General features: G+C 42.1%; 1 protein-coding gene across 2 annotated transcripts in view; it reads left to right on the top strand.

Moving 5' to 3' along the window:
• The window catches only part of PCGF6 (polycomb group ring finger 6), a 57,530-nt gene that overhangs the window by 11,564 nt on the left and 27,626 nt on the right, over window positions 1-18,340 (top strand). For both annotated transcript variants that reach the window (XR_015698059.1, XM_087725774.1), the window contains exons 7-9: window positions 3,939-3,966; window positions 12,138-12,236; window positions 14,379-14,465. Coding sequence is in view for 1 of the 2 variants with exons in the window: in XM_087725774.1 (XP_087581900.1) it covers window positions 3,939-3,966; window positions 12,138-12,236; window positions 14,379-14,465 (214 nt within the window). In the remaining variant the exon portion in view is untranslated. The remainder of the gene's footprint in view (window positions 1-3,938; window positions 3,967-12,137; window positions 12,237-14,378; window positions 14,466-18,340) is intronic.

Below are 18,340 nucleotides of genomic sequence, written 5' to 3'. Positions count from 1 at the left end.
CTGGAGCTGACCATACCCAAATTAAAAACTATAGGCCCATTTCACTTTTGAATGTGGATTATAAAATCTTTGCAGCTAAACTGGCAGATAGATTTAAATTTTTCCTTAGCAAATTTATACATCCTGATCAGAATGGCTTTCTGCTGTCGAGGCATTTGAAAGATAATGTTAGAATTATTTTGGATGCCTTAGAATATTATGAAGCCCGGCTGGAAAAAACAAATGGCCTTTATGTTTCTCGATGCTCAGAAGGCATTTGATCAGGTAAATTGGAAGTTTATGTGTCACAGTTAGAAAATATGAAGTTTGGAGAAAATTTCTTAAATGCGGTTTGGGTAATTTATGACAAACCGCGACATTAATGGTAAATGGAGAAGAGATGGGTGATATTGAGATTGGTAAAGGCACAAGACAAGGATGCCCATTATCCCCTTTACTGTTTATCCTTACATTAGAACCCCTTCTTAGAACAGTGAGGAGTAATATACAAATTAAAGGGTTACGAGCTAAAGCTCAGGAATTTAAAGTCCAGGCCTTTGTCAACCTTGTTTTTATTTTAGAGGATCCTATGGTTTCTGGGATACAGCTTTTACGTAAAATAGAGGAGTACGGTATGATAGCCGGGTTACGTATAAATAAAGAGAAGACAAAACTGTTAATTAAGAATATGACTTTGAACCAGAAAAGGGCAGTACAAAGCTTGTTAGGGATTAACAGGGCCCATAAAGTACAATACCTGGGAATTTGGCTTACGGAGAGATGTTCCTCTATGTATAAGATAATTATATGAAACTATTACAACAGGTGGCTAAGGATATGATTAACTGGAGTGGTAAACAATTGTCTTTGATGGGCAGGAATGCGACAGTTAAGACACATGTACTACCGACATTTCTGTTTTTGTTTCAAACGGCACCAACTAAATTGGACAATTTTTTTTAAAATCCTTGGAGATAATAGTGGCTCGATTTATATGGGAAGGCAAGAAAGCACGAATTAAAGCCCAAATATTGCAAAAATGTAAAGAACTGGGAGGCTTCGGAGTACCCAACTGGGAAGCTTATTATAGCGCAGCAATTATGACATGGTTGAAGAATTGAGTGACGTTGAGTAGAAGGCGCTTATTGGCTATAGAGGGACATGACCTCCCACAATGCACAAAGATGGCATGCCTCCCTCTGGCAAGAAAGAGATCCCCCCATAGGTATAATGTCATGGGACATTATATTTAGAAGATTTTGATGGGGGCGTGGGAAAAGATGAGGAAAAGGTACTATCTTAGGGTTCCGTGCTGATTGGCACCGTTGGAGGCCTTAACGCATCCCAGTGTATTTAATTGGACAAGAAACATAATATATAAAGACATTATGACAGAAGATGGCAACATGAAAACAAAGATGAAACTAGAGCAGCAGGCCAGGAATCTGGAATGATGGGAATATTTACAGATCAGAAATAGGTTTAAAAGCGATAAGGGACGGTTTGGGATCTACCCAAACCTTCAGGAGTTGGATAAGATTTTGTTTGGCGGAGATAAAAAAATGTCGAAGATCTATCAATTTTTGACCTGTCAAGATGTTAAAGAAGAGATGGATAAAAGCCTTCTAATAGCATGGGAGAGAAATTTTGGCTATGAGATTGCACATTCTACCATATTTGGTGGTCCTGTATTGAGGCCACGAAATACTGGAGAAGGATTCAAAACTGGCTAAGAGAGATTACCGGGGCAAATGCGCAATGGAACCCCGAAACTTTTTTTACTAAGCATAAAACCAGAAAACATGAGTAAATCTATATGGCATTTGAGCCTACATATAATTGTGGTCTCAAGAATAACCTATGCGCAATTTTGGAAATCTACTACCATACCATTGGAAGATGCCATAATTAAAAAGATTTATGAGTGTGAAGAAATGGACAGAATGATGGGTTGGCTGAGGGACAAAGGAGAAACGGAACATTATCTTAGCTGGAACCTATGGTATATGTGGGCAACAAAGAGAACAGCAGGGACTTAAAACTGGGAAAGTTAAATAGCAGCTGTTAACAATGGGAACTAAAAGTGAACATGGGTATTGTAATAGATCCCTGAATTTTGTAACAAGAAGATGCTGGTTAGAGACTAAACAATGGGGAAGAAAAAAATGTTGGGCTGTGAACGACTGTCACGGGGGCGGGGGGGAAGGTTTGTATGTTTAAAGCTGTATTTGTATGTCTTATTTAAAAAAATGTATACATTAAAAAATGTATAACCAATAAAGATTTTTTTTTAAAAAAAAAGCCCAAACGGGCTTTTGAGCACATGCACTGAAATAAGCATTTCCCGAAAATATTGCAACACAGCAGCAGCCATGAGGTAACCACACTCACCGCTTCCTGCTCCTCAAAAATAATAAGACCTCACTGAAAATAAGGCCAAGTGCTTATTTGGGGGATTAAAAGAAAATAAGACCCTGTCTTTGTTTAAAAATTGAAAGCATAGAAGAAGAATATGACACTTGAGTAAGCTCATTTCCAAAGTAACTAAAACTAAATCGAGCTTGGCACCAGATTTCACACTATAACTAGTTGAGAAGCAGCCTTTTTCTCTTTAAGGTGCTTATGCCTTGTGCATCAATATCTTAGTGCAATGAAAAATACAAATTAATCATGTAAAATGGTTCAGAATCTCAATAATTTGAAGGAAAGAAATTAAAAGATACTCTCTTCGATGTATCCACTAGGTGGCAGTAATCACCAAGTAATGTTCACATTGATTCATGCAGTATTTCATGACAAATATCAGAATCAGAGGTGGTATTCAGCAGGTTCTGACCAGTTCAGAACCAGGAGAACTGGTAGTGGAAATTTAGAGTAGTTCAGAGAACTGGCAAATACCACCTCTGACTGGCCCCGCCCCATCTATTCTCTGCCTCCTGAGTTCCAGCTGATCAGGAGGAAATGAGGATTTTGCAGTAACCTTCCCCTGGAGTGGGGAGGGAATGTAGATTTTTACAGTATCCTTCCCCTGGAGCAGGGGTGGGTTTCAACCGGTTCGCGGCGGTCCCTGCGAACCAGTTGGTCGGCGAACCCGGAAGTAAGTAACTTCCGGGAACGGCGAAGGGCTCACCCGCCCGCCCGCGCTCCTTACCCGGTTTTGACGAGTTCTGCGCTTCCACGCATGCGTAGGACGCATATAGCGCCTGCGCGATCCTCCAGGAGCAGCTGGAGCATCGCACAGATGCTAGTACGCATGCGTGCACTGCGCGCGTGCACGAGGACGCCGCTGGCCCCGTTCCAACCGAACCGGTTCGGCCCCGTTCCAACCGAACCGGTTCGGCCCCGTTCCAACCGAACCGGTTGGAACGGGGCGAGAAACCCACCCCTGCCCTGGAGTGAGGTGGGAATGGAGATTTTATAGTATCCTTCCCCTGCCATGCCCATCAAACCAAGCCACGCCCACCAAGCCACGCCCACAGAAACGGTAGTTTAAAAATTTGAATCCTACCACTGGTTTGAATCTGTCATCATTGGTAAATCCAAATGCTGGTTTATTAAAAGTGTATTTTAAAAATAATGTTATGGTACTTCAATCTTTAACCTTTGTGATTGTACACGTTTAGAAATTAGTTTAAAAGCTGAGGGAGGGCTCTTGGGGCACTGACCAGCCCCATGCCTGCATTCTCTTCCCTGAGCTCCCCATGCAAGACTATATTTTAACTCCTTCATGGAAGGCCAGTAGAGTGGGGATCTCTTTTGCCTCCCTATTCCACAGGGCTAGGGCAAGAGAAGAGAACGCTGTCTTCCTCTCTCTTCCTTTTGGCCCCTCAAAAACCAAAAATGAAAGGTTTTCTTTGGGAACCATAAAATAAGTACTGAGGGAGCATGTCTGTAAGTTGAACATGCCAGTGTATATGTAACCTATACATGTTGATTATGTTCATTTCTCTTTCTTTCAGGGCAAATGATCTCTCTGGGAATTTTAAGGTATCAATATTCCAAACCTTTTTTGCTATATTAAAAGTAAATGTGGCATTATGTTTGCAAGCCTATTATTTGTACAACAAAATGGATATTAGCAAATGAAATAAAATAAGAGACCAACCACAAAAGGCACTAGGGATTTTTAGTGCTAGACAACTTCACTGTTCAGCACTAAAGAGGAACTCAAGAGAAACTTAATTTGTTAGTATGAGGAAGAGAAAGTGAATTGGAAGTTCTTATTTCCCAGAGGGAATATATTTGAGTTCTTGATTTGATTTGTTTACTATATTTCATGGAAACATGCCTTCTCTTTTGAAAACACTAATGCAAAGATGTTGATTCTGCCTTCTCATTGATCCTCCTTATTATAGCAAGTCTAGCCATCTCCTTCACTCTTTGTTTCCCTTCAAAAATCTCTGAAAATTTCTATGGAGGTTCTCGGTCATCTGGTTGTAAATAATATAAATCCTCCCATTCCCCACCAGTTTGTTAGAACTTAAGAAGTTTCTTGGATGAGAAGTGAAATGACTTCAAGAAAAATCAAGAAAGTCTAGTTGCCTTTTTCTTTCTTACTATGTTGTGCATTTCTTGCCAGTTTCTGATATTTAGGCTTTATGAATCCAGGGCCATCTGTTTTCAGTCTTCCTTAGTTATTAACCAATTTTTATTTCCCAAGATCTCCTTTTGATTTTTCAGCTTTTCAGTGAAATTGCTTGTTTTATTTGTGCTCTTAAAGCTTGTTCAGTTTGTCCCTCTCATTAGGATTGTTTGTCCCAATGCTTTTAGTATCTTGGTTTTCAGGATCTCCCTTCCTTCCTGGTTTTTTTTTTATCCTTTAAGGCTTTTAAGCCATGGCACACTGTTCATCCTTCACATAAATTCATTAAAATCTGCTTTCTCAAAGTGCAAGGTATGTGACACAGTTCTGCATTCTATAATTAACTTAAGTGCTGGCATGATATGATTATTTTCCCCAATGTGCTTAACATTTTCAGTCCAATTCCCCTTAGTTGGTCAGAATTATTTCCAAGGCAGCTGAAATGTCAGGATATCTCCACAACTTGCATTCTTGAGAATTTAGTGAGTGATTTAAAAATACATTGCCCATATCTTCTGCAGTTAAGTAAATGTGGTGGTACAGTTTTTACGTTTTTGCTCATTTTAAATCTTATTCAGCTGCTTTAAATATGGCTTCCTAACAGTAGTTTTACTGTGCTTATTAACCAGCACAAAAGACTTCCATATTCAGGAACATTGAATTCTTTATAAATGTACAAGCTATTTCACCTCTGGGAATGAGAGGATTTATATTATTTACAAAGGAACCTTTTTAAAAAAGTTAGTATCCTTTGAGTTCTACATTGCACTAGCTATTCTTTCTGATAATTGCCTATATTTTCCATAAATGTATGTACAATCACTGAAAGATACCAGTTCTCCTGTGTGCTGCTTGGGGAATCCAAGCATGGGTTAACTTTGTCCATTAGCCTAGAGACTGAGTTATGTAAATGTTGACCACGCCTCCTCTGACTGGATGGGTCAGTTTTTTAACTCAGTCCAGTCAGAGGAGACGTATACCAATTTTCTCCAGACTAATTGACAAAATTCTACCTATTCTTGGATTCAACGAGTTGTTGGAAGCACTTTTAAAGAAGTTATTGCAGGATTAAAGGGAGAGGCGACAGTTCGCTGCCTGCCCAGACCTTCTAGAGCTCTTACAGCACCCGGGCAGGTATTCACAGGCTCATGGGGGCTATTGCAATTAGAGCTCAACGACCACAGTTGCCGGCGCGAGTTCGCTTCGCCGCTGTTTGCCGTCCCTGCCGTTCGCGCCTTGAGCTGTTTTCTCTACCTGTGCTGCCTGCCTTGGACATGAATCGCCTTGCGCGGCGTACTGTTTTCCAGCTAATTGACCGCCCGCCGCTCGTTCATGGAGAGCGCGGGTCCCACTGAAGGCATCCGCAGAGCGGAGAGCCTGGGAGCGGCATTGTCAGCTGCAGCCTTATTCAAATTTTGCACTTCAGTTGTGGTCGCCATTTTGGAACCATTTGTTCGCGCTTGCAGACAGCTGAAAGAGGGTGTTGCGAGTCTTCGCGCCCAAAGGAGCGACTGTGTCATCGGTCCTCCCACTTTCCTCACTTTGGTTTGGCTGACTTAGTGAGAGGATCGCTTTTACACAGCTCCTGCTTGCCACGCGGCCCGCTTCCGTTGCTACTAAAACCTTTGATACAGTGCGGTTGAGTTTTTTCAATTTCTACTGTAGAATGGCTGACCAATCCACCTCAGGAGGTATTGTAGAGCCCTCTACCGATTCCCAACCCCCTGCCCAGGCGGGGGTTAGCTCGAGGCCTGGCAGGGCTGCTTCCAGAGCTCCCAGCCAAAGGCCCAGGGACACATCCGGAGCTCCGGTTAGGGCCCACAAGCGGAAAGAAAAGGCCAAGGCTGCTGGGGAGGGTAGCAATTCCCCCCCCATATTACTGCCTCAACGTGTTTCACCAGCCCCAGTAATGCAGCCAGCAGGGAATCAAGGCTGGTCACCGGATCGTCCCCTGCCCCAAGTTTCTGATTCTTGGGAGGGGGGTTTAGGGGCCCAGTTTCCTCCCGTACTTTTGGAGGCCCATGCGGTCTCGGCCCATGCAATACTACGTGCTGGGCCTTCTGCCACCTTTACCCCTACTGCTGCAGGCCTGAGGCCTATGGAAGGCCAGGACCTGGGCCTTCCCCTGGATCTTTACCAGATGATTTCTGCAGCAATATCCAGGGGTGTGGATGCTGAACTGCATCATAGGAATCAAGCTCCTAGGGTTACCAGTGCCCAGGGTGGGCCTATCCCCCAGGCCCTGCAAGTGGATCTCCCGGATCTCCAGGCAGGCCCTTCCTCACTTCTCCCCTCAATCTATAGCGAGGATTCGGCCTTAGTGGAAGAAGGGGAGGTGATAGACAGGGATTTCTCTGATGATGAAGGTCTGATTTTCGATCAACCTAATTCCTCTGGGTTATTTCGCCCCACACTGTTTAAGTCCTTATTATATAAAGCTAAGACCACTACTCACATGGGTGAGAAGGCCTCTAAGGATAGCACTGCTGTTGGCCTGGATGCAACTGAGCGCCTTTTTGCTGAGCAGGTTTCACTGCAGGAGGTTATTCCTTCTCCCAAGCTTTTTCTAGACCTTGTCCAAAAGCAATGGGACCAACTGACTGCGGTTGCTCCACCCAGCAATGGGGACAGGAAATTGTACACTTCCACTCCTGACCTGGAGGGCATCCTGCAATTCCCAACTGTGGATCCGCCCGTGGCTGCTCTTGCTTCCCCAGCCTTAATCCCATCAGAAATTTCTGAAGGCCTGAAGGCTGAGGACCGTAAGGCCGAAACAGTCATTCGTAAGACCCATCGGTCTGCGGCCTGGGCCCAACGCGCTGCCACTGCAGCGTCTTTCTTTAATAGAACCCCCGTGCTCTGGCTCAAGCAGTTGCAGGATAGATTTGCCCCTGATGACGTGCGTCTTCACCAAGACATCACCAAAATCATGGCAGCCCTGGAATTCTTGGTGGATGCCACACTTAATACTGCCAAATTTGCCTCCCGGGCTGTGGTATCCAATGTGGCATCCCGGCGTCTGCTGTGGCTTCGCCATTGGCAGGCTGATGCTAAATCCAAGTGGTGCCTGGCTTCCACACCTTTCAAGGGCGGGGCATTGTTTGGTTCTGTGCTCGACCCAATTCTCATAGAGACGAGGGATAAATGCAAGGTCCTCCCCTCCACTGGGGGGCGCGCCAATAGAAGACAGCAGCCTTACAGTAGACGCCAGCCATTTTGGGCCAGTGATTCTGGATTCACCGCCGCCCCCTATGTTCCCCACTACAACAGGGCCTTTACCCAGCCAAAGGACCGCGGTCAGGACCATGCGGGGGCCACCAGCAGAACCAGGTGCAATCCCAGAACAGAAAGCCATTTCGTGGGGCTGGCAACCGGTCCTTTCGGAGGTACCGGTGACTCCCATGGGGAAGATCCCGTGGGCGGGCATCTCCTAGCCTTTGCTCATCAGTGGGCGGAGACCACGTTTGACGCCTGGGCCCTTCAGGTTGTGAGGCTGGGCCTCACTCTAGAATTTCTCTCCATCCCTCCGAGGCGGTTCATCAGGTGTCCTGTGCCCAGGTGTTCGATGAAACGGCATCTCATGGACACCGAAATACAACATCTCATCTCCATCAACACCATAGAACAAGTCCCAAAAGGCCAGGAAGGGCTAGGATTTTATTTAATCTTGTTCCTAGTACCCAAGAACTCGGGGGGATGGCGGGCCATTCTAGATTTGAAAAGACTCAACCTGTACATCGAGTATCAGAGGTTCAAGATGCAATCCCTAAAAAGCATCTTGGCATCCATCCGCCAGGGCGACATGATGACATCAGTTGACATCAAGGAGGTGTATCTCCATGTGCCCATCCATCCAGCACATTGGAGATTTCTGCGCTTTCACTTCGCGGGCCGACATTTTCAATACCAGGCCTTGCCTTTCGGCCTTTCATCGGCCCCTCAAACCTTTACCATACTCTTGGCGGTTGTGGCAGCGTCGCTTCGTTCAGTCCCGGTGAGAGTGAACTGTTACCTAGACGACATCTTGGTCCTGTCACCATCTCGGGACCAGGCCCTATGGGATCTACAGGTAACAATGGACTCACTTCAGAGACACGGTTTCGTCCTGAACCTCCCCAAGAGTCACCTGCAGCCGACCACATCGTTGCTCCACCTGGGGACCATCATCAATTCCATCACAAGCGAGGTCTCCCTGTCCCTGGAGAGGCGACAGAGCATCCAATACCTGGCAGCCCAGGTGTTATCTCAGAGACTCTTACCTTTGGCTATGCTTTCCCAACTACTTGGGAAAATGATTTCCTGCATAAACATCGTCCCCTGGGCCAGGTTCCATGCATGCCCACTGCAATGGTTCCTGCTTCCTTTCAAAGGGCACACACCAGTCATTCCCAGCTCAAGGTTCGGCTCCCACCCAAACCTCTCAGGTCCCTTCGGTGGTGGACGTCCTCCAAGCTCCTCAAAGGGTGCCCATTCAAAGAGCTGGACCTCATCCAAGTTACGACGGATGCCAGGCTATTCGGGTGGGGGGCCCATGCCCTGGACCGAGTTGCACAGGGCCGCTGGTCGAGTCAAGAGCTGAATAACAGTATCAATTGGCTGGAGCTCTGGGCCATCTGGCTAGCCCTCCGAGAGTTCCAGGACATTGTATCTCACAACCACATATTGGTCTTGACCGACAATGTGACCTCCAAGGCTCATGTCAATCGCCAAGGGGGCACCCACTCCAAGGCCCTGATGCTAGAGGCGGAGAAATTATATCACTGGGCGGAGACCAGACTGCTGTCCCTTCGGGCGGAACACATATCAGGCGATTCCAACACACAGGCGGACTGGCTGAGCAGAGCCACTGTGGACCAAGCGGAGTGGCAACTCCACCTCGATCTCTTCCAGGAGCTCTCTCGCCGGTTCGGTCATCCAGAGGTGGACCTGTGCACGCAACCTCACAACATGCAACTACCACGATTTTACACCAGGTACGCAACACCCAGAGCGGAGAGAGTGGATGCCCTGCGCAGTCCGTGGCCGGCCGGCCTCCTCTACGCCTTCCCACCTCTGCCGATCCTTCCGCTGGTCATACAAAAGATCTTGACGGAGCAAGCGGAGATCCTGTTGGTGGCTCTGATGTGGTCCCGGCGTCCCTGGTACGCAGACCTCATACACCTGTCGATCTCACGTCTGTGGAGGATTCCGAATGACCAGATCCAGCTCAACCAGGGGGCTCTTATCCACCCGAACCCCCAGCTGCTACAGTTAGCCGTGTAGCACGTGAGCGGGCTATTCTAACCGGGCTATACTACTCAAGTAAGGTCATTGATACTATTCAAGCGGCCCATCGTCCATCTACTACTCGTATCTACGAGGCCACCTGGCAGGCCTTCTGCAGGTGGTGCCGCTGCACCGGGGGTGACCCCCTCAAGGCTTCGGTGCCCCAAGTATTGGACTTTTTGCAAACGGGACTTGACAAGGGTTTAGCGCCCAACATGCTTCGTAGGCAGGTCGCGGCCTTAGCCACAGTAATTGGGGGCGGCCAGGGCCGTTCATTATCTCAACACTCACGGGTCAAATCCTTTTTGAAAGGTGCAGCCAATCTCAGACTGTGCACCGTTACCCTACCTGGGACTTGGCATTAGTACTCAGGGCTCTTATGGCCTCTCCATTCGAGCCTATTACATCCATCAGCCTTCGGTTACTGACTCTTAAGACTGTGTTTTTGGTAGCTATTACATTGGCCAGGAGGGTGTCCGAATTGGCAGCGCTGTCAGTTTGAGCGGACCTCTGCATATTCCGTCCCAACAGAGTCGTCCTTCGTTTGGATCTGGCCTTCCTACCAAAGATCAACACGTTATTCCACAGGGCTCAGGAACTCATCCTCCCGGATTTCTGCCCCCGCCCTTCCCATCCGCAGGAACGCCAGTGGCACCACCTGGATGTGCACAGAACCCTTCATTGCTATGTGAAACGCACTGCATCCTTCAGACAGTCAGAAGCACTTTTTGTATCCTTTCAACCATCATCCATGGGGCAGAAGGTGTCTTCCCATACAATCGGCCGATGGTTGAAGGTGTGCATCGCGCTTGCTTATGACAGCCAAACCCGACCAATCCCTAGGCGCATTACGCCTCATTCTACCAGAAGTGCAACTACCACAGCGGCCTGGGCCACGCAAGCCTCGGTGGAGGAGATTTGCAGGGCGGCTACCTGGTCATTGCCATCACCATTTATTCGACATTACAAGGTTGACGTGTTTGCCTCGGCTGAGGCCTCCTTTGGGCGGCAAGTGTTGCAATGGGTGAGTTCTTCTCCGGAGCGCCCTGACCAGCCTAGCTCCCGCCCTGACTCTTAATTGTTTGGCATGTCCCATGCTTGGATTCCCCAAGCAGCACACAGGAGAACGACCGTTGACTTACCTGAACGGTCCTTCTATGTGTGCTGCAAGGGGAATCCAAACCCGCCCGCGTCTTCAACTGGCCAGGGCTAGTGCATGACTCTGACTCGATGACTGACACTTACCTATTTACTGACTTGACTTTACTCTGGACGTGACTATTGAGACTTGTTTGGCTACGGCCATCATTGACATTGCTACACGTTGTTAGCCAGCTGACTTCATAAAAAACTGACCCATCCAGTCAGAGGAGGCGTGGTCAACATTTACATAACTCAGTCTCTAGGCTAATGGACAAAGTTAACCCATGCTTGGATTCCCCTCGCAGCACACATAGAAGGACCATTCAGGTAAGTCAACGGTCGTTTCCTCTGTACTATCATGTAGTGATTTCCAGACAATATTTACTGCATTCTACTTCTGTAATGATGCTTAAAGCCTAACACTTTTGTAGATGAATCTCTACCTGGGTCTCTTCTCTTTTGGTTTAGTTTAAATCCTTCCTGACATGTTAGCAACTACATTTCTTTCCTGCCCTTGTAGGATGCAGCATATATCTGCCTAAAAGCTTATTATATTAGTGGTATATGTCATGGTCCATAAATCCAAATCTTTCTTCCAGTTTACTGCTTTTCTTTATAATTGTTCAACCCCCACAGAGAGGATAGATGAAAATATCACCAGAATCTTCACATTTTCATTTATAGATTTATATTTGTTTTTAATCCTCTTATCTTTTCTGGCTGCATCATTTATCCCCTTGTGTTCAGAAATTAAGGCTAATGATCAGTTAATTTCATTAGCACTGGTCATCTTTCAACCCTTCTTTTTCACAGGATTAGACAGTACGCTTCTCTTAATAACTTGTGTATACTATTGCTTCTATCCTTTGCAATAGTATGTCTTCTACTCCTGGCATTTTTCTCTAAGTGAAGGGCTTTGATTATTTGTTGGGGCAATAAAAATATCTCAGGAAGCTGGAGCCCACTTTCCATATCTGGAGGCTCAAATCAATTTCAATTGTTTGCTAAAAGGACAACATAGCACCTGAGCTATGTATTATAATGCAGTCCACTTACCTAGACACAAATGATTGTCTTATCAAAGTCTGAAGGATGAACAGTAAAAACTATTGACTATTTGCACTGTAAATGAATTAACTATAAATTAACCTGTTCTTTGTTCTTGTAGCCACTGGAAAAGAAGTTTGTACGTGTTTCAGGAGAGGCAACAATTGGACATGTGGAAAAATTCCTCAGAAGAAAGATGGATCTTGATCCTGGCTGTCAGGTACACTGCAATAATTTATATATTTTTACCTTTTTTTGTTTGTCAAGAAGATGTGTATAGCAGCAAACAGATGAATGAGGTCCCACATATTTTAATGTAATACTTTTCTCTGTAAGCATTATGTAGGTAGGAAAAACCAAAATAACAGAAATGAAAAATTCAGGCAGTTAAAATAAGTACTAAAAGTTAATGCCTATTAAACTGAGAGCCTGGTTTTGAACTTTTTACTTTAGCCTTTGGGAGTTATAGCCACTGACTTAATCTCTTGCAGCAATTAGTACTGAAGAAGTAACAGTTAACCCTGAAATAGCACTTTTAACATAGTAAGTTTGTAATATTCTTCAGTCATTTATTTAAATCAACTGGAAAAAATCTTTAACATTTGAAGTTGATAATAGCAAAAAAATTAACAGTTTTATTTTTCTAATGGTAGGTGAGAATAACTTTGAGGGATGTGAGGGAAAGATGCTCAGGGAATGATCAAATAAAAGAGAGAGGCTGCATCTGCCTAATGGGCAAGGAAGGAAACGTTTAAGGACCTACTCTAATATATCAGACTGTTAAAAATTATGCAGGTGGTTTGTATTTTCAGACTTGCAAAATGTTGTTAATGTAGCCTGACAATAAAGTAGAATTAGCTCATCTAATCATGGTTTACTTGGGAAGACTGATAATTTTACATCTTCCATTTTATCATAATCTGTCTTTTAAAGATTTCAGGTCAGATACAGCCAAGCATAATCTTTTCTAGACTGGCAAACAGAATATGTTTGTTTCAGATATATACAAATGTATATAATCATGGTGATCACATGATTGCAGGGACTTGGCAATCATGTATGTATGTATGGGTTGCTAAGTGTCCACATCACAATCACATGTCCCCAGCAGTTCTGCAATACCCCTAGCTTTGGGTATCTAAGCCCCTTCGTTCATTAGTTTGAATGGTTCCTGAATAAATGGTCATAAGTCAAGGACTACCTATATTATTAAAATGATGTTTTCTTATTCTGGTTTTCCATTATATTTTCAGTATTTTTGTTTTGTTTTATTGAATGGTTGAAAGCAACAGCCTGATTTTTAGAGAAATCACAGTGTTCTGAGAATATTTATTGTAATAAACCACCTGTTTTTAGAATTTCCCAGAAAGTAATTTAGAGTTGTTTTGGCTATTTTTAAAGTGTATTCTACAAATATTTTTGTTGAGAGTTTAATGGTGAAAACATCAGTAAAATCAATCAATCAATGTAGAAACAGTTTGCCTGTTGCTATTCTGCAGTTCTGAACAAAGGAAAATACAGTGTCTGATAGAAGAATATAAAGTGGGAAGGAATATAACATATCAAGTGTAAAATAGTAGAGGAATATAAAGTAAGATTAGGGCAAATAGTCCATTACTTCTAACTCCCTGTGTGCATTGGAAATGTGTCATAAAACTTAAAGCAGAAATTTTCTGTAATCTCAGAGCAATTGAAAATACATCTACAACTCAGATCTGACAATAGAAAGTTTTAATTCCACTAATCTATAAACAAGTTGGAGATATAGGAAGAGTTTTGTGGTAGCAAAGGGTATGATTATGAACAAATGATCATGCTTTTGTTTCAGTTGCATCATTGCACATTATTCTTTTTTAGCGGCTTGGTGAATTAAGCAATGCCATGCAATAGTTACATGTGAATAAATAGTGCCTCTGGGTCTTGTTAATGCTAGATGTTGAGCTGAGTGGAAAGAAATAGTATTCCACAGAGGACTGGGTTGCAGGGCTCATCCATTGTTAAATTTAAATTATGTTTGAACAAAGAACAGCTGCTCATCTTTAACAAATTTAGCAACATCTGAAAGAGTATTAGCCTGAAAGTAGAGTTTTAAGATACTTCTCTGCCCATACAACGCATGTAAAACAAGGGTAAAGTTTAAAAAGGACAAATACAGAAAGTACAATATTTGCCAGTTAAATACTGTACAGTTAAAAATAACTTACTTGTAACAGGTATTGTGTAGTTTCTCCGAAAGTTATAAAGCTCATTGTTAATAGTTTTAGCAGGTTATCATTCTTGTTAATTGGACATACTTTTTTACTTTGAACACTTTTTTTACTAAGTACTAAATTATTTGATAATTTCTTTCTGTTCATTTCAGGTTGACATAATATGTGGTGATCACTTGCTGGAACAGTATCAGACTCTAAGGGAAATCCAAAATGCTCTAGGGAAGAGTGCAGTGCAGGTAAAATACCAATATGTTAATTAAAAAAATATTTTGTTTAAAAGCAATCCTAATTATGAATGGTGTTTTGTTACTATCTCAAGGCACTATTTATTTATTTCAATTTGTTGGCCTTCAACTCTAGTAAGTCTTGGCAGCGTGCAAAACTAAAGAACATACAAATAGCAAGAAACATTAAATCAACAGTAGCCCAGACTAAAATACTCTTCTAACAAAGCCCACAAAACAAGACAGTATCCATTAAAATAACAAACATTAGATCTGGGAACAAAACCAGGATTTAAGTCTTTCCAGAACCCAAGGAGAGAAGACACGTCCTTATCTCTGGAAGAACACTATTCTCAAATGTGGGACTATACACATTTCCTAGGCCCCACAAGATGACAATATTTAATTGATGGGACCTGGATACATCCATTCAGAACAACTAACTATTGGAGATATTATTTCTTATTTGCCTTTCACCAAAGTGTTTTTGAGACTTTAAAAATTTATTGAAAAAATGAGTCCAGGGATCTGGATATTCTTTCACGCCCAAATGCTATTCAAGTCAAAATCTTTGTGTTCCCAATTGAGAAACTGAACTTGCAGCGTTTTTCTATGTTCTTGCCTTACATCCTACAATCTTGGTACACTGAAACATACACAGACTCATTATATATTCTTTATAACATCTGTAGAAAGATTGAGCACCATATAACATGCCATGCTGGCTTTCTACAGGAACTATATGCATATATCTTTAATAGATGGGTTTCAAAACCAATGAAGTTTTAACAAGCAGGCAAAAAAAGGACCAGGACATGAACAAGACATTCCCAAGTGCACAGAGAATGCCAGTTTCCATAATGCTATTATGAGAAATAGGAAATGAGAGTAAGTAGAAGGTGTAAGTTTGCATTACTAGTGGGAAGAAAACATAGTACTTCTATCCTTTTATCTATGATTGTGGATAAAGTAGTCAGAATAATCGATAACATATGAAATACAGTTTACAATCCAATTGCTGCTTTCATCAAATCTGAAAAAGAGATTTGAAAAGAATTCAGTAAATAAAATTACATGTGAAACTACTCCTAATATATTTTCACAATACAGAAGTGCTAAATCTGAATTATACAGAGAACCTGAAAATATGTAATTAACAGTTACAAGACAGTGATGGTAAAAATCACAGTGAATTAATTTTATTATTTTGCATTCAATTATGTGTTAAGACTTTTGCAATTATTGTATCAAATCTTAAACATAGTATCAGAAATATCAAAGAAAATGCAACTACTGTTGTCCCTACTAGGAGCCTCTGTACAAGCTTCTCAGGAGACTTTGGCAAAAATATGTCATGATTGGGTCTGAAGATGCACAGTCATGCTTAAACTATCTGCAAAGCAATCTTGTAGACTCAACTTGGGCATGTTAAGCCTTATAGGACACATCTGACCCACGGGTTGCCTCTTTCTGGCCTATAATGTTGGGTGGGGGGAGACAGGGTGGCAGTAGTATTGGGAGCAGGATGGTAGCAACCCTCCACAATAGACCCAGTTTTTCATGTGGCCCCTTGGGAAAATTGTCCACTGCTGCCATAGAACATACTGTAGGCACAATGACTAAATAAAATTTATGGAAACTATGCACAGATTGGATACATTTTTCTCTTTTATAATTTTATTTACATTTTTTAAAAGATAAAGCTAATACAAGCTAATAATAAAGAAAAAAATCAAATAGAAAATTAGAAGTGCAAGAAAGGAAAAAATACAAGAAAAATAGAAAAGAAAAATAAGATACTAGGAAGTGATTTCTAATCTTCTTTGCAGCAGTTTTAAGAATAATTATAAATTTACCTTTTTATCTAAAGTTGTGACATTTCTCTCTTATTTTAATCTATCCTGCCTAGTGATCAAAACTATAAATCATATGTTCATTTTTTTCTCTTTTCCCCAAAAAGTCCATAATGGATTTCCTGTCAGAGATAAATGTAGATATTTCTTTTCTCTCATCAAAGAAGATAATTTGGCAATTTCCATTATCTTCACTAACCATTCCTCTGTTATAGGTATTGCCCAGTCTTTCCATCTTTGTGCATAGATTAATCTTGCTGCAATTATAGAAACCTAGACAGCTGATGCCAGAAAAAGATCTACTGGTCCATTGAGTCTTCCCTTTGGGTTTTTTGTTAGTTTGTTTTTGTCTTTTTCATTTATTTTTTTATTTTTAGTGATGATAGATAGGTGTTTATTCAAAGCATGTTTAAATTCAGTTACTGATGATTAACCCATTACCTCAGCTAAAAGCTAGCTTCTACTATTCTTTCTGTAAAGTAATACTTTCTAACATTACTTTTGAACTTCCTGGCAGTTTAAAGTTATGCCCCTATGTTCTTTATTTTTGCTTAATGTTGAAAATTCTGCCTTCTAGAACCATATTCACACCCTTAATATATTTAAAAGTTTCAATCATGTCCCCCTTTCTTTTCTGGTCTCCAGGCTATACAAACACATTCCTCCGATCATATACAAAAACATCATATCATATACAAAAACAAAGTGCTAAAGTAAAGTGTACTTTAGTTTTAAATTTTATATTCATCTTTAAAATCCACTGAATCTATTTTCTAGCTTTTTAATGCATGCATCAAGCATGATAAAACATCTGTTTGTTCACATTTTGAACATATATTTGAAGTGCCTTTATACATTCTAGACAATTTTTCTGCTGATATATTCCAGTGGTACATTCCTTTGTAAAAATTCTCTTTAAGATTATAACAATGTAAATTTCAATCTTTTCAGTCATATATTTTCCCTTTGTTCTATCTGTATATTATAGCCAAAATGGAAGGAAGGAAGAAGGGAAGGAGATGGGAATGAGGAGGGAGGCAGGGAAACTGGCCACGCCTACCTTGGCCCCAGAGGTCAACCACAACCCTGATGCGGCCCTCAGTGAAATCGAGTTTCACACCCCTGATTTAAATAGTGCATTGTCTGTCAAAACTCTGGATTTTCTGAAACAAAACCATCATTCTAAAAATGTGATCTACTTTTTTCACAGAAATTATCTCCATCAATGACAATTCAGTTTCTCCAATCCTAAAAATATCTTTTTTAACTTCATGTCTTAATAGTTGTTTTGAAATAGCATATATATTTGTCATAGTGATATCCGGATATTTTACTTACGTTTCAATCTTAAATAGATACTAATTCATATGCATGCAAATGGTGCATATTTCTTTACTTGACTCGCTGGCCTGATGTGAAACAAATCTAAATAAACTTCCAGGGCAATGCTCAAACTAAATAAGTGTCTATGTTATTTTTTCAGGGAATTGTTTTCTGTAAGTGTGTTCTCTATAAATTTGTTCTAGAAAGTAAAAACGGAAGCTTATTCATAATGAAGTACTTTTTTCATAAAGGATCCATATACGTACATGGTTAGCATGACATATCTGGTGTTAATGCTTAAAATGCTTAGCCAAGGGAAAGATTGAGAGCCACAATGAACTTAATTGTCTTCAAATTTACTTTCAAACTCCTTGAAGAATCTACAACAAGGCTAGGAAGATAGAAAGTTAAGTAAAAAGATGAAATCCAAAGTTGGTAATAGCTCTTCTTTGGTAATAGCTCTTCAACCAGTGCGGCCTGCATTGGTTGCCGGTTGTCTTCCAGGTGCGATTCAAGGTACTAATTATGACCTTTAAAGCGCTCCATGGCTTAGGCCCAGGGTACCTGCAAGACCACCTACTGCCACGGGTAACCTCCCATCGTCCAGTGCGATCCCACAGAGTTGGCCTCCTCAGGGTGCCGTTGGCCAGACAGTGTCGGCTAGTGACCCCCAGGGGGAGAGCCTTCTCTGTGGGAGCACCTTCCCTCTGG

The sequence above is a fragment of the Thamnophis sirtalis genome, unplaced genomic scaffold (assembly GCF_051295495.1).
Source record: "Thamnophis sirtalis isolate CommonGarterSnake01/CBP01778 unplaced genomic scaffold, rThaSir2_p1.2 scaffold_11, whole genome shotgun sequence".
NCBI classification, from domain to species: Eukaryota; Metazoa; Chordata; class Lepidosauria; order Squamata; family Natricidae; genus Thamnophis; species Thamnophis sirtalis.
This window is presented reverse-complemented; position numbering and strand designations above follow the sequence as displayed.